Source organism: Zootoca vivipara, chromosome 8 (assembly GCF_963506605.1).
Source record: "Zootoca vivipara chromosome 8, rZooViv1.1, whole genome shotgun sequence".
Taxonomy (NCBI): Eukaryota; Metazoa; Chordata; class Lepidosauria; order Squamata; family Lacertidae; genus Zootoca; species Zootoca vivipara.
The window spans coordinates 50,028,114-50,041,498 of NC_083283.1; the positions used below are offsets into that span (position 1 = coordinate 50,028,114).

The 13,385-nt window shown below is 41.7% G+C and overlaps 1 protein-coding gene across 1 annotated transcript; it reads right to left on the reverse strand.

Moving 5' to 3' along the window:
* Positions 1-12,147: 12,147 nt before the first annotated feature.
* On the reverse strand, positions 12,148-13,146 carry MC2R (melanocortin 2 receptor). Its single transcript, XM_035125899.2, has one exon. The coding sequence runs from the start codon at positions 13,144-13,146 to the stop codon at positions 12,187-12,189; it is 960 nt and encodes a 319-aa protein (XP_034981790.1). The 3' UTR covers positions 12,148-12,186.
* Between the last annotated feature and the right edge of the window lie 239 nt (positions 13,147-13,385).

Genomic DNA, 13,385 nt, shown 5'->3' on the forward strand with positions numbered 1-13,385 from the left:
TTGTCTGCTGTTTTCTTGAATAAAGAATTAAACTTCCTGCTCATCTCTATGTTTGAGTGCTGACCTATGTCTGAGCCAGCCCTGACTGATATGTTGTGTCACATAGGGCTGAAGTGGGAGGGTGTCCTAAATTGCCCAAAATCAGGCAGAGAAGTATCGTCCTCAATGTCTCTTTTCCCGATGTCATTCTGGAAGGTTAAATGTACACTGATGGTGTGGAATAAATGCTACAAATAAAGAAAGGAAGCCATTGTATGCACAGATATCCATATACCGTATGGCGGCAGGACAGTGTACTTCGGACCATGTTCATTGTGATTTGAGAAGCACAGTTCACTTAACATTAGAAAACATATTGTGAATAAAATGATTGATCAAGTCCCTGTATGGACAAGTGTATTATTATTTATTTATTTATTTCATAAACTTTATATACCACTAGATTATGAAAACCCTCAAAGTGGTAAGTATACAAAAAGATAAAAGAAAAGAATCAAGAAAATTTAACAATCATATGCATATCCCTGTTCATATTTGTCTGGACTGTATTTACTAGTTATGTGGATAGTCCTGTAATGGAAAATTAATGTTCATAATGCAGAAGAGTGGAAATGCACAAAACATACACCTGCATTATTTGTAGTATATAACTTGTAGTTTTAGATTGTATACACACACATTCTATTTATATGTGCACAAATTCCAACTCTGCACCTGAAAAGCCCACTGAATTCAGTAGGTATAAACTAACAACTGTGTGACTAGTTATCTGTGTCCATGTGTGTGTTATATGCTCCAGCACCATGATGTGCAAATATAATATTAAATTCCTATTTAATGAGGAGGAATATGAAAGGACTAAGCTACAGGTGCCAGGAATAACTTCTCACCTGAAGTGAGGGTTGAAAGTGCCTTGTGTGAGCTAATGAGCAAACACATGGCATGTGCCATTCTCATCCTCCGGAGTTTTTGCACCACAAACCTTTGATGAAAGATGTGTGACGCCTCTTCTGTGACCTTTATCTAAAAAGGTCAGTCAGAAAGGAAGGCTGGATGCATAATGAGGACAACAACAGCAAGCAACCAGAGAGAGCAACGAAAGGCAATGGAGTAATAAAGGAAGCCAAACTGAAGAGAGAACTTGATACTTCAAGGCATAGAAGTTGGGCTGATAACGACTGCACCATCAACCATAAAATTAGACACATCACTGTGCAGGGCGAGGAAATCAAATAACCTAGTTCCTGTCCCCCCCAATATATGCACTGACATTAGTCTAAAAATCCCAGTGGTGTGGTAAATTGCAAAGAGACCTGGCCTTACAATGGACCATATGGGCTTCAAAGTGCTGTATTTTATCATGAAAGAGCATATAAAAGTCATTGCACAGAAGAGGAACACTTTGTACTTGCTTTACTTTGTTTATCCCTCCTAGGTATTTTCAGAAGCAGGTGTTTCCATGGGTAACTGATTAAAAAGCAAACAGATCTCAAGGCAAATCACACAAGCCCCCCATTTTCCCACAAAAAAGGCTTATTTCTAGATGGTTGAATCCAGTGCTGCTGCTGCTGCTGTTTCACTCATGTGAGTTTTTCACTTGCACAGTGGAACTTCCTCTGCAGTGCCCCTTTCACCCTCTAAATCTGGTCCAGAGGTTTGGAGAACCACCAACCCTAATCTCAAATGCTGATTCACCACAACACTGCAAATGATTCCAGCAAGTTACATTGTGTCCCAGATCAGGTTTTTCGTGTCAGGTTGCAGGAGATGATGGGACAGTGGAGGCAAAGGATCGGGCCCCTTTCTTCACAGGCTGATCCCTTCTTCCCTGATCCCATTGCTGCCTTTTTGTGAAATGAAAAGATGCCGGGCACTCCAAACACAGAAACTCCTATGGCATGTCTAGTTTGACCCTAGAGGTAAAGTTGAATACTGTCACTCAGCAGCCCTAATGGGGCAGCTTATCCATGCACAATTTTTAAAAAAGCAAAACACCAATAGACACTAACAAAGCTGATACCCCTAGGAAAAAATCAATGGATGTGCACATGAGGCACAGGAGCCCATCAGAGATAATAAATGGGGCAGCACTTGGAGCAGCCCCCTATCTTGCCCTTCTCAATGCTCCCATTCTACTGTTCTTGGTGATTCATTAGAACTCTGCAAAAACTTGTGAAAATTATGTTAGAGACTTAAATGTCTGTAGGATTTTGCCTACTCCTTAGTCAAAGCCATGCTTCAACGCTGTACAGTGGCACCTCGGGTTAAGAACTTAATTCGTTCCGGAGGTCTGTTCTTAACCTGAAACTGTTCTTAACCTGAGGCACCTTTAGCTAATGGGGGCTGCTGCTGCTCTGTTCTCATCCTGAAGCAAAGTTCTTAACCCGAGGTACTATTTATGGTTATAGGTAGGTAGCAGTGTTGGTCTGCCATAGTCGAAACAAAATTAAAAAATTCCTTCCAGTAGCACCTTAGAGACCAACTAAGTTTGTCATTGGTATGAGCTTTTGTGTGCATGCACACTTCTTCAGATACTTTTCTTCAGATACAGATGTATCTGAAGAAGCGTGCATGCACATGAAAGCTCATACCAATGACAAACTTAGTTGGTCTCTAAGGTGCTACTGGAAGGATTTTTAAAATACTATTTCTGGGTTAGCGGAGTCTGTAACCTGAAGCGTCTGTAACCTGAAGCGTCTGTAACCCGAGGTACAACTGTACTTATGTTTGGTGTTCTGCATCCAAACATTTGCTGGCATCTTTCTGTAATAGCTGATCTCTGGTTTTATTTTTTTCAAAATTTCTTTTTTAGAATAAATGTTAGATGTTTTTTATTGTCTAGTTTTACGTATGATTGTGGCAAACTGCTCTGATTTTTTTTAATGAATAGTGGTATGTAAATACCCTCATAATTAATAAATGAAGCATACTGCTAGAAAACAGCAAAATACTGAACTTCACATCTCTTTATCTACATGTTGGTACAATGGTATTTTTTTTTTTTAAAAAAAAGAAGAAGATTGGTATTCTAATGAATAATTTCACAGAGCATCTGAAGACATGTTGGGTTGCTTATTGATTGGATAATTATTCTAGTTTCTTTTTTCCTCTGAGAACCTAATTAGCAGATTGATCTCAGGAGACAACAGCGAGCTGCAAGCAAACAAGAGGAGAAGAAGCAGAGGGATTGGCTTAAACTGAAAGATGAAAAGAGTTAATTAAGTCTGGTTCATCTAAATGATGTGGGGAGAATGGAAGAAAACTGATTTGGCTAGAATCTGATTTAATATTTATTTTTTTAATTGATTTTATTTTTATTGTATTTGCTAAGCTTATTGTTTCACATAAGCAGTGCAAAAAGTGTTGAAATAATTAAGTATATGATAAAAGTTGTGACGAAATCTGGAAAGTGCAGAAATCTGACTTGGGTCTTGCTACCACCATCCATGGCTTGGAAACTTCCCCAATTGGATCACTGTAATGTGTGTAACAAAGAGCTGCTTCTCATCCCAAAGTTGCCCTTGTTTTGAAGCAACAGCACTGGTTTCCATCTCTCAGGACTGCTTGTTACCTTTTGTCATGAACTGGTAGGACGATGGGAAGGAGGAAGAAGATCCCAGTGAGGGGTGTAGGTGGGACTGGGACACACCGGGGCAATCATGTGATGGGGATGGAAGTACAGGGTGACGGAGGATGGCGAGGGGATGAGGGTCAGTGCACAGGAACCAGAGCAGCAGGACCCATCACCAGAGCCAGAAGGGCCCCTGTACCCATGAACATGGTGGGCTCTGAGGTTTAGGGACTAGTAGGAGAGACACTCTAGGAGACTGAGACAGGCCCACAGCCCAGCTCCCTAGCTGGCCAGGTGGGGCTCACTAGCTCTGGGTGGAGGGGTATTATTCCTCAGATGGGTGGAGGGGTACTATTCCTCAGCTTGGAACAAACGAGAGTTTCATGTCTTATCAAGCCCAGATGCTGAAATCAGTGAAGTACAAAAGGGAAGCAGAGCTGAGTGTCTGCTCAGCTGCCCATGTTGGTGGCCCTTGGCTCAGATGCTCCTGAATCTCTAGGGGGACTGTGCTTCAGGTTCAACTCTGGACTGTATCCTGACAGCTGGACTTCAGTCTTGGCAACTTGGATTAACCCTGGACTGTTTTCCCTGGACTTTGGCTGTATGGTTTGACCCCTGGACTTCAAACTTTGGACGTGACATACTGACTTGCTGCCATGTAGGCCAGGGGTTCAGGACACCTTTAAAATGCATATGTATTATACATGGAGATTTAGGAATAAATACTATAATTGGAATGAAACTAAATCTTGCAATGCTGGGGAGGACTGTGACTCAATGCTCAATGTTCTTGCTCAGTCTGCTGTCCATGTTGTTCTCCTTTCTTATGGTTCTTTACTAAACTGGACTTGGACCACCCTTTAAATTAATCAAAGACTCCTTCAAACTGAGGGCTACCCTCTGATAGCCTTGTAAATGGAGAGCTGTCCTCTGTACAGCAGGACACATGGCCACCCTAGCTCAAGAGTACATATTACCCACTTTGGCTGCATAGCCTACACACCATATTTTTATTCCTGGGAACTGCAGTTTATCCCCCACAGAGCTACTATTCTCAGCTCCAATAACAAACTAAAGCTTCAAGGAATCTTTTTGGGGTGTTGTTTGCTTTAAATTTGTGGTGTGTATGCAGCTCAGTGAGAAAACGGAGCGAGGCTTTTCCTGTGATGGTGCCTTGTTGTGGCTTGCTTAGAAAATGCGCAGGTTTAAGAGCTTAAGGTAATAGCATGCTTAATAGCTGCTTTGGGTTAGTGTGGGAGAGCCTGGCAAAGTTGGCATGATAATTAACCACATTGTTAGTGCCATTATGTGGTATCCTGGAGTGATGTGAGATGGAGCCCTCCACAGTAACCATGGTAGTCCAGCCATTTTGAATGGAACATCTCACCTTAGAGATCCACTCAGCTAAGAATGAAGACTGTTTAGATTTGTAGCACTGAGCTGTTCAAATTTAAAAATAACACACATGGAAGGGAATGAAAAAAAGGGACCTGGATGATACCAGCAACCTCGCAACTTTAACCTAACCTGACCACCACCACCTTTATTATATGTAGCATACAATTTTTTTTATTGAACAGAAATGGCAAACTTTGCTTCAGCATCGAGAAAATAGCTTACAAAAGCACACAAAGCTCAAGTGACAGCTCTGTCGGTCTCAACAATTCACAAGTAAGCCACTGTTGCCAAGGATGCAGGACTGAGGGCTTTTGTCTGTGGCTGAGGGCGTGTTTAGGGCTGAACATATGTTGAGAATAGCTGAAAATCCTACAGCACAGTGAATGCTAAAGCTAACTAAGTATTCTACAGGTAGGATCGCAAACAAAAGCCTCAAATGGCACTGATGGCTTCAATCTTATTTATGGAGGCGTAAGTTCTCCATTAGGAACCACCGCTTCTTATAAAACCAATGAAGAAAAGAAAGAAAAAGAAAGCAACTTTTGTCCCATCATTTTTGAACAGCTTCTTTTCCATGTTTCAGCGCTGCTCAGGCAGTTGTACAAACAGATGAAGGGGATGGAGGTGTGTGTGTGTGCAGGCCCGGGCCCCAACATCCCCCACATACATGGTCTGGCATCACTTCAGACCTTCATGTTTTCAGTGCAGAGATCCAAAGTGGAACCAGTGTGTATGTAGACCCTGAGGGGAGGGCTGTGTCCCTTCATGCCGTTGCTCAGATGTTACAAAATGCATATATTAGCCCATGTATGACAGTAAAAAATAAACACGGAAAATCTGACCACATTCACACTACACTTTTAAATAATAATAATAATAATAATAATAATAATAATAATAATAATAATTTATTTATACCCCGCCCATCTGGCTGCGTTTCCCCAGCCACTCTGGGCGGCTTCCAACAGAAATATTAGAATACACTAATTTCTTAAAGATTAAAAGCAGGCATCCCCAAACTGCGGCCCTCCAGATGTTTTGGCCTACAACTCCCATGATCCCTAGCTAACAGGACCAGTGGTCAGGGATGATGGGAATTGTAGTCCAAAACATCTGGAGGGCCAAAGTTTGGGGATGCCTGATTAAAAGCTTCCCTAAACAGGCTGCCTTCAGATGTCCTCTAAAAGTCTGGTAGTTATTTTTCTTTTTGGCATCTGGTGGGAGAGCGTTCCACAGGGCAGGTGCCACTACCGAGAAGGCCCTCTGCCTGGTTCCCTTTAACTTGGCTTCTCGCAGTGAGGGAACCGCCAGAAGGCCCTCGTTACTGGACCTCAGTGTCCGGGCAGAGCGATGGAGGTGGAGACGCTCCTTCAGGTATACTGGACCGAGGCCATTTAGGGCTTTAAAGGTCAGCACCAACACTTTGAATTGTGCTCGGAAACGTATATCACTTTAATCTGGCATGGTCTCCCTCCACCCTCAAAGAAATCTGGGAGCTGTAGTTTAAGAGTTCTGAGAACTGTTAGGAGGACCATGATGCTCAGAAATCTTCCTTTGGATGAAAACAATTACAACATTTTGCTATAAGGAATTATTGGAAGTAAATTGGTTGTTAGGGACAAAAGGTAAGATGTATACTATTACCTGTATTTTCAGTCTTCATTCTTAGATGGTAACCTATCCAAGGATAAACTTAAAGCAATCAGTTTTCTAGAGTGGGCTCTATGGAGTTATGGAAGGTAATATAAGGTGAAGGACTTAATAGGCATAGTTCCTTTAGGCCCATCCAACAGAGTTCTCTTGCCTGGGTGCCCTATGGATGTCATGATGGCCACGGGATGTAGTGATGGCCCCTGACTTGGAAGACCATAGGATAGGACAAGTTCATGGAGGATAAGGCTGTCAGTGGTTACCAGTCAAGATGGCTATGTTCAGCATCCACTGCCAGAGGCCTCTGAATACCAGTTGCTGGGGAGAGTGCTATTGCATCATGTCCTACTTGTGGGCTTTCCATTGCCATATGGTTGGCCACTAGGAGAATGGGATGCTAGGCTAGATGGAACTTTGGCTAATTCAGCAGGGCTTTTCTTATGTCTTTACACAAGAGGATGGCAAGACTAGTCAGAGGAACCTAAGTGTACCTGCCATAGAAATTAATGGAGTGCTGATAGCCCACCCACACTTGGTCGTATAATTTGGATCCACAGCGCCCACATGAACAGGTCCACAAGTCTATAGTTTCATTTTATCTAATTGCAATTCTTTGTCTGTCGCTTAGTTAATTACTTTGATTGGTGTACTCCTGCTTGAAGCCAGGCAGAGGTTAATTACTTTGAGTCGTCCATAATGAATTTCCAGAACTCAGTGTAAAGACATTTTAATTATGCAATCCATGAGGCACAGTCAATAATTACTGAAAGACTCACAAAATTATGGTCATGGTACATAAAACTCACACGGCCTGAACCTACAGGTACAACCTGGATGCTTTCATAATTAATTGCTATCAACATTCAGTGCAAAATTCCTCCTTTAAGGAGCTGAGAAATGGTTTCTGTGGTGCACAAGAATAAAGTGGAAGATTTGATATTTGGTAAATAAGGTCATCATTCATAACCTTCAATAAAGGTTGCTGTCAAAGTCATCAAAAGCAGCAGCTTCTTCACCTTTTTCATTTCCACCCATAGAATGCAACATAAGTTTTCACTTAGATATTAAAAGATTCTCTTCATCACAGCAAGGAATGAATTGGGGAACCCATAGCTGCCTGAGTTTTTACATTTGCCATAAGGATCAGCATACCTATGGGCAAGTTATTCCAACCCCTACCCAGAGTCTTGTCTATTAGGAATTATCTGAGAGTGTTCACTCTCACATAGCTTGATGTCACTATGTGACAGTTCTGATTTTGCAAGGTTAGTTATAGACAGAGGTGAGAAATTTGCTTAACGTATGCAGATTGCTAAAGTGAATGAAATGCCTGAACATGCTTTTTAGTTTTTTTTGCTCTGACTCATCAGTGACTTCTAATTTTCCAAGTCAATTATATTGACCTCTCCTCATGCGCCATTTCAGATTTCTGCACTCTTTTCTTCTTTCTTTCTTTCTTTCTTTCTTTCTTTCTTTCTTTCTTTCTTTCTTTCTTTCTTTCTTCTTTTCTGATTTCTAACAAATCCTTACCTAGTTCACATCTCTTTCTGCATAATAGGAGCAGCATGACATGGAAAGATAATAGGAACTGGCTTATTTTGAACAAACATGGTCTCTTTCATCCTTTCAGTGTCATTTAATCCTCCTGCTCTGTGCAGAAAGATTTATTCATGCCACACTTCAAATCCTCAGCTTGATAGACCAACTTTTGATGTGTTACCCATATGCAATTTGGTGGAGCCCAGTAAAACTGTGGACATATTTTCCCTACCCACAAGGACTTCAAATATTTACTGCAGCCATTTGAGGATTCATTGAACTATGGTGTGCTTTTTAATTACTTGTTCTGTAAATCATGTTCGGTAATGACTTATGGCAAGTTGTTCCAAAGCAGTCAACAAGATAAGTGGGAATGGTGTGGAAGCACCTTCTATACTGAAATGGCAAAGGTACTAAAGGTAAAGGTAAAGGGACTCCTGACCATTAGGTCCAGTCGTGACCGACTCTGGGGTTGCGGCGCTCATCTCACGTTATTGGCTGAGGGAGCCAGCGTACAGCTTCCAGGTCATGTGGCCAGCATGACAAAGCTACTTCTGGTGAACCAGAGCAGCACATGGAAAGGCCGTTTACCTTCCTGCTGTAGCGGTACCTATTTACAGTATCTGCTTGCACTTTGACGTGCTTTCAAACTGCTAGGTTGGTACTAAAGGTTGCATTTAACTAATTTTAACCCAGAAATTAATGGATGTAAGCAATGGGCATTAATTTCAATGGGTCTGCTCTGAGCAAAAGTTTTTTTTTTGAAAACAACACTAGAAGTCTTTTATTTTTAGAAATAAGATGACGATCAGAGTGCACAGAGGTTTTATTATGCATTGTGCGTGGAAGAAAGTGCCTGGAGAAGTTCTTCACTGATTCTCATAAAAGCAGAATTTGGGGTCAGTCAACAAAACAGATTAGCAGTAGTAGATTGAGGGCTGACAAAGGAAGCACTTATTTGCACAAGGCTTAACAAATATATGGGATTCATTGCCAGAAGATGTAAGGAACGATTACTGGCTTAGATTATTGTAAGTGCGGAGGTCTGAAGGGAGGTTGTTGCTCCTTCGGAAGCCGGAAGTCAGCGTCATTACACCGCAGAGTATTTATGCTGGCCTGCTTGAATGCCTTTCCATCCTCCGTGTTATCTGGAAGGCTCAGAGGCATCTCTTACCAGAACAGACTCTGTACCTGTGACCAGAATGTACCTGACTCTTTGGACCGCCCTCTTTTTAACATCTTCCGTGATGATCCTTCGATGTCCTCTCTGTGGCTTGGGCCCCCCGCCAATAAACAACACTCGGTGCAGTCTCTACTGAGAGATGACTCTCCTGTTCTCACTAGAGTTATGGTACAATTTTTGACCAGGATCTTTGAGGTTAAATCTGGGGTAGTTTGGCCTGTATAATAGTGATTGCCGAGGATTCCCTCTTTACTGTATATTTCAGAATTATAACACATATAGACAGTCTATATAGTTTTTATTGTCTTATATATGCCAATAAAGGTGTTGAATTGAATTGAATTGATTATTGTAAATGCTTATTAGGTGTATTCCTGAGCTTGTGGGCTTCTCAGGTGCATGTGGTTGGCCACTCTGGGAAAGAGGGTTCTGAAATAGATTGATCCAGCAAAGCTGTTTTATGTTTTTAATTGAAACAATAATTACAATATTCCAAGAAGGCATTAAAAAGAAAGATAATTACAAAGATCCAAATAAACCTGAGCATACATTAAAGCAAGGGTAGTCAACATGGTTGCTTTCAGATGCTGTTGGACTCTAACTCTCATCCCCCTTGACTGGGGCTGATGGACTCCAACAACATTTGGAGGCTACACCTCCATTAAAGTGTATGAGGTGAGAGAAGCCTTGTAAAAGGTAAGCGCAGACCATTCTGGAACAGAAAATCATAGCATGCGCTATTCATAGCAGGAGAACACCACAGCCAGCAAACATAGGATATGAGTTCAGTGATTTGCTGGTTGGCACTGACTACTCTTCCCCGGCACCTTTGCTGGGATCAGCTACTGGGATATGTGGTTACCAGGCCCTAAGGTCTGAAAACATCAACAAGGACCTGACTAAGCTAAACGTGTCAGATTAGAAGCAATCTTTAAGGAGTGACGCTCTAGTTATGTGGTTATACGCCAGAAGAACAGCATAGGAGATTTGACATCCCATACAGTACACCTCAGGAAAGGTACCCATGTTAGTCTGTTGTGTTGCAGCAAGAGTCATGCGGCACCTTAAAGACTAGTCAATGTATATTGGCATAAACTCTTTCTTGGAGCAGAGCCCACTTCATCTGATGTACGAAAGTGTTGTCCTCAGTCGGTAGCTATCTATATCTATATGGATATTGAGGGAAATTATACGAACAGTGGGGTTTTTTAAAAAAAGCACAGTGACCATCCACAACAGTAGTAATTGGTGGCAAATGCTGTGCATATTTCCCTAAGTTGAATGTTGCTAGACAAAATGCTAAGCTCACAGTGGATGTTCCTGCACACCCTGCCAGAAGTAGAACTTACAGGTGTACAAACTTCATACAATTTTAGAATATGGAGTTCGATATTCAAATGTCTGACATTACAGATGATTTCAGAAACACCTAAAATTAACCATGTTTTCAGATCCTGCTGCTGAAGTAGTGTAACTAATTGTAATTAATAGAAATCGCATTAATGTGTTTTATAACAAGACAGAGCTTTTGATGACTAACAGCTGGCTTCATCTAAAAAAACATTTGTTCCCTGGATGATTAAGTCTAAATTCATTTCTATCTTTTCTACTGAAGCTTTTAAATCAATGAACTTCCACCATTTTCTCATTGTTGCCTATTTTAGTTTAAAACTTAACTAAAGTATCTTTATATCTATGTGCTCACTTCAGTAGCACACACAATAAAATTGAAACAATACAGATCTATCTATCTAACATTAGGAGTATGCAGTGTATGTGGGTATATGTGGAATCTATGGTCTGGACTAAGGACTCAGCCATGTATAGATTCACACATTCCCTCCTCCTCTCCTTCCCTCAGTCCACACACATGTGACTTAACACTTCCTGGTTTGTCAAGCCATACTTCGCTGTGATGTATAAACTGGCACACTGTACTGTGGTTTGAACAATCCCTCCAAATCAAGTTTGCAAATCAGAACCCAGTTGTGTGCACACACGACTAATTTCTGATCCCCCACAAACTGTATCCAAGCTAGCCTCCCCTGAACATGGTGCCCTCCAAACATCTTGAAATGCAGCCCCATCCAGTATGACTAAGGGTCAGAGATGGTGGGAGTTGTAGTTCAAAACATCTGGAGGCAACGAGGTTAGGGAAACATGATCTAAGTCATGTCTGTTACCACTTTATTCACCCTCTTCCTATGAATATATTTTTTAGCCTAGCAGCAAAAAGAGAATGGTGGTGCTTTGGAGACTAATTGATTCATTATGACCTAAGATTCTGTAGGCAGCAGCCTATTCCTGCAAGGCTGATTCACATGTGGTCTAGAAGCATAATTCAGTCACATGGCAGGGAACTGAAGAGAACCTGTGGTTCACATGCTGTGCATATAGCCTCTAATAAAAACCAGTGTCTATGTGAGAGAAGATGCATAAGCCCAAGGTTCACTGCTGTACCCCACTGTGTGGCAAAGCAGTCTCAAATGTCAACATCATATTATTTTTTGAGATACAGGGATACCTTGGTTCTTGAACTTAATCCATTCCAGGAGTCCATTCGATTCTTGAAACGGTTTGAAAACCAAGGCGTGGCTTCTGATTGGCTGCAGGAGCTTCCTGCACTCAATTGGAAGTCGTGGAAGCCACGTCGGATGTTGAGCTTCCAAAAAAACGTTCGCAAACTGGAGCACTCACTTCCAGGTTTGCAGCGTTCAGGAGCCAATTTGTTCAGGAGTCAAGCTGTTTGAGTACCAAGGTACCACCGTACTACAAGACAAAGCAAATGGTTCTATGGAAGTGCAGCTTGTGGTGGCTCTGCATTCTGTTTTTGAAGTTCCAGTGGCTAAGTCCAGCTTGGCTTCCTGCAGCAGAACAATCTCTTAAATGTACTTCTCAGCTCTGGACTTCGAAATGCATAAATCATGGGGTCAATCACAGCATTGCACATGATCAGTATACCATTCACGTGAAAAATGGACCCATAGCAAATGCAATAAGGGTTTTGTGGGCAAAACGCCATCAGAAGCATATGAAGGACAAAAGGGGCCCAGCAGCAGAGAAAAACCCCAAGTAAGACAGTTAAGGTAATGACTCCTTTCATGTTAGCTCTCTGGTGAACCGAGCTGGTAGGCTGCAAAGCAATCTTTTTGGCATGAGAGCGTGCAAGCAGGAACATATGGATATAGAGGCTGAGGATAAAAATGAGCATGAAACACAAGAAGACAGAGAAGGACACAACAGTAGCTGTTTCATGGGAGAAAATGACCACTGCGATGCCACTCCCAGCACAGAATGCCCAAATGACCACCAATATCACTAAAGTACGCTTCATTGTCATGATGTTATGGTACCGCAGTGCATAGAAGATGGTTATATATCTATCAGCTGCAATGGCCGACAGACTGAAAATGGAACCCAGTAAAGATAGAATAAACATGAAATCTAAAATATCATCCATTGTTTTTTCCAAGGCTCCCTGACATGTTAGGTATCTCATCTTGCAGAAGATGATGAAGAGGATGTTCTCCAGAGTCTTGTACAAACTCCCCAGCATGTCTGAAACAGCTAAGCTGCAAATGAAAATATACATGGGTGAATGCAGATTCTTATTCCTCCCCACTGCTATGAGCACCAGCAGGTTTTCCAGTACTCCTAGAGCGGCAATGGTGAAGAAGATTTCTTCTGGCACAATGACTTGTGCACAGTCAGAGGCGTTCATTGAGAGTTCACTGTTGTTTTCCGATGGAGGAGCATTTGTCTGTACCAGAAGCCTTGTTGTTTCAGAACCTCGGTCGATCTTCATTGTTGCAACCATATATATTTCAGTACTCACTGTGGCTTGACCTTCTGCAACAGCCACTGTGTCCAGCTGAGCATCTTGTTATGGTGAAATCATTCAAAGTAAACCTGGGGAAATGGTTAACCAATAAGGAATGAGAAACACCAAAATGAAATACATGGAAAACTTAGACTGAGTTCACATATGTTTACTAGAAAATGTAAGCATTCTGCACGTATTGTTCTTGGTTGCTACTGGGAGTT

What these genes read in the sequence shown, in the direction of transcription:
- MC2R (XM_035125899.2), bottom strand. Translation starts at nt 13,146, where the DNA reads ATGAAGATCGACCGAGGTTCTGAAACAACAAGGCTTCTGGTACAGACA.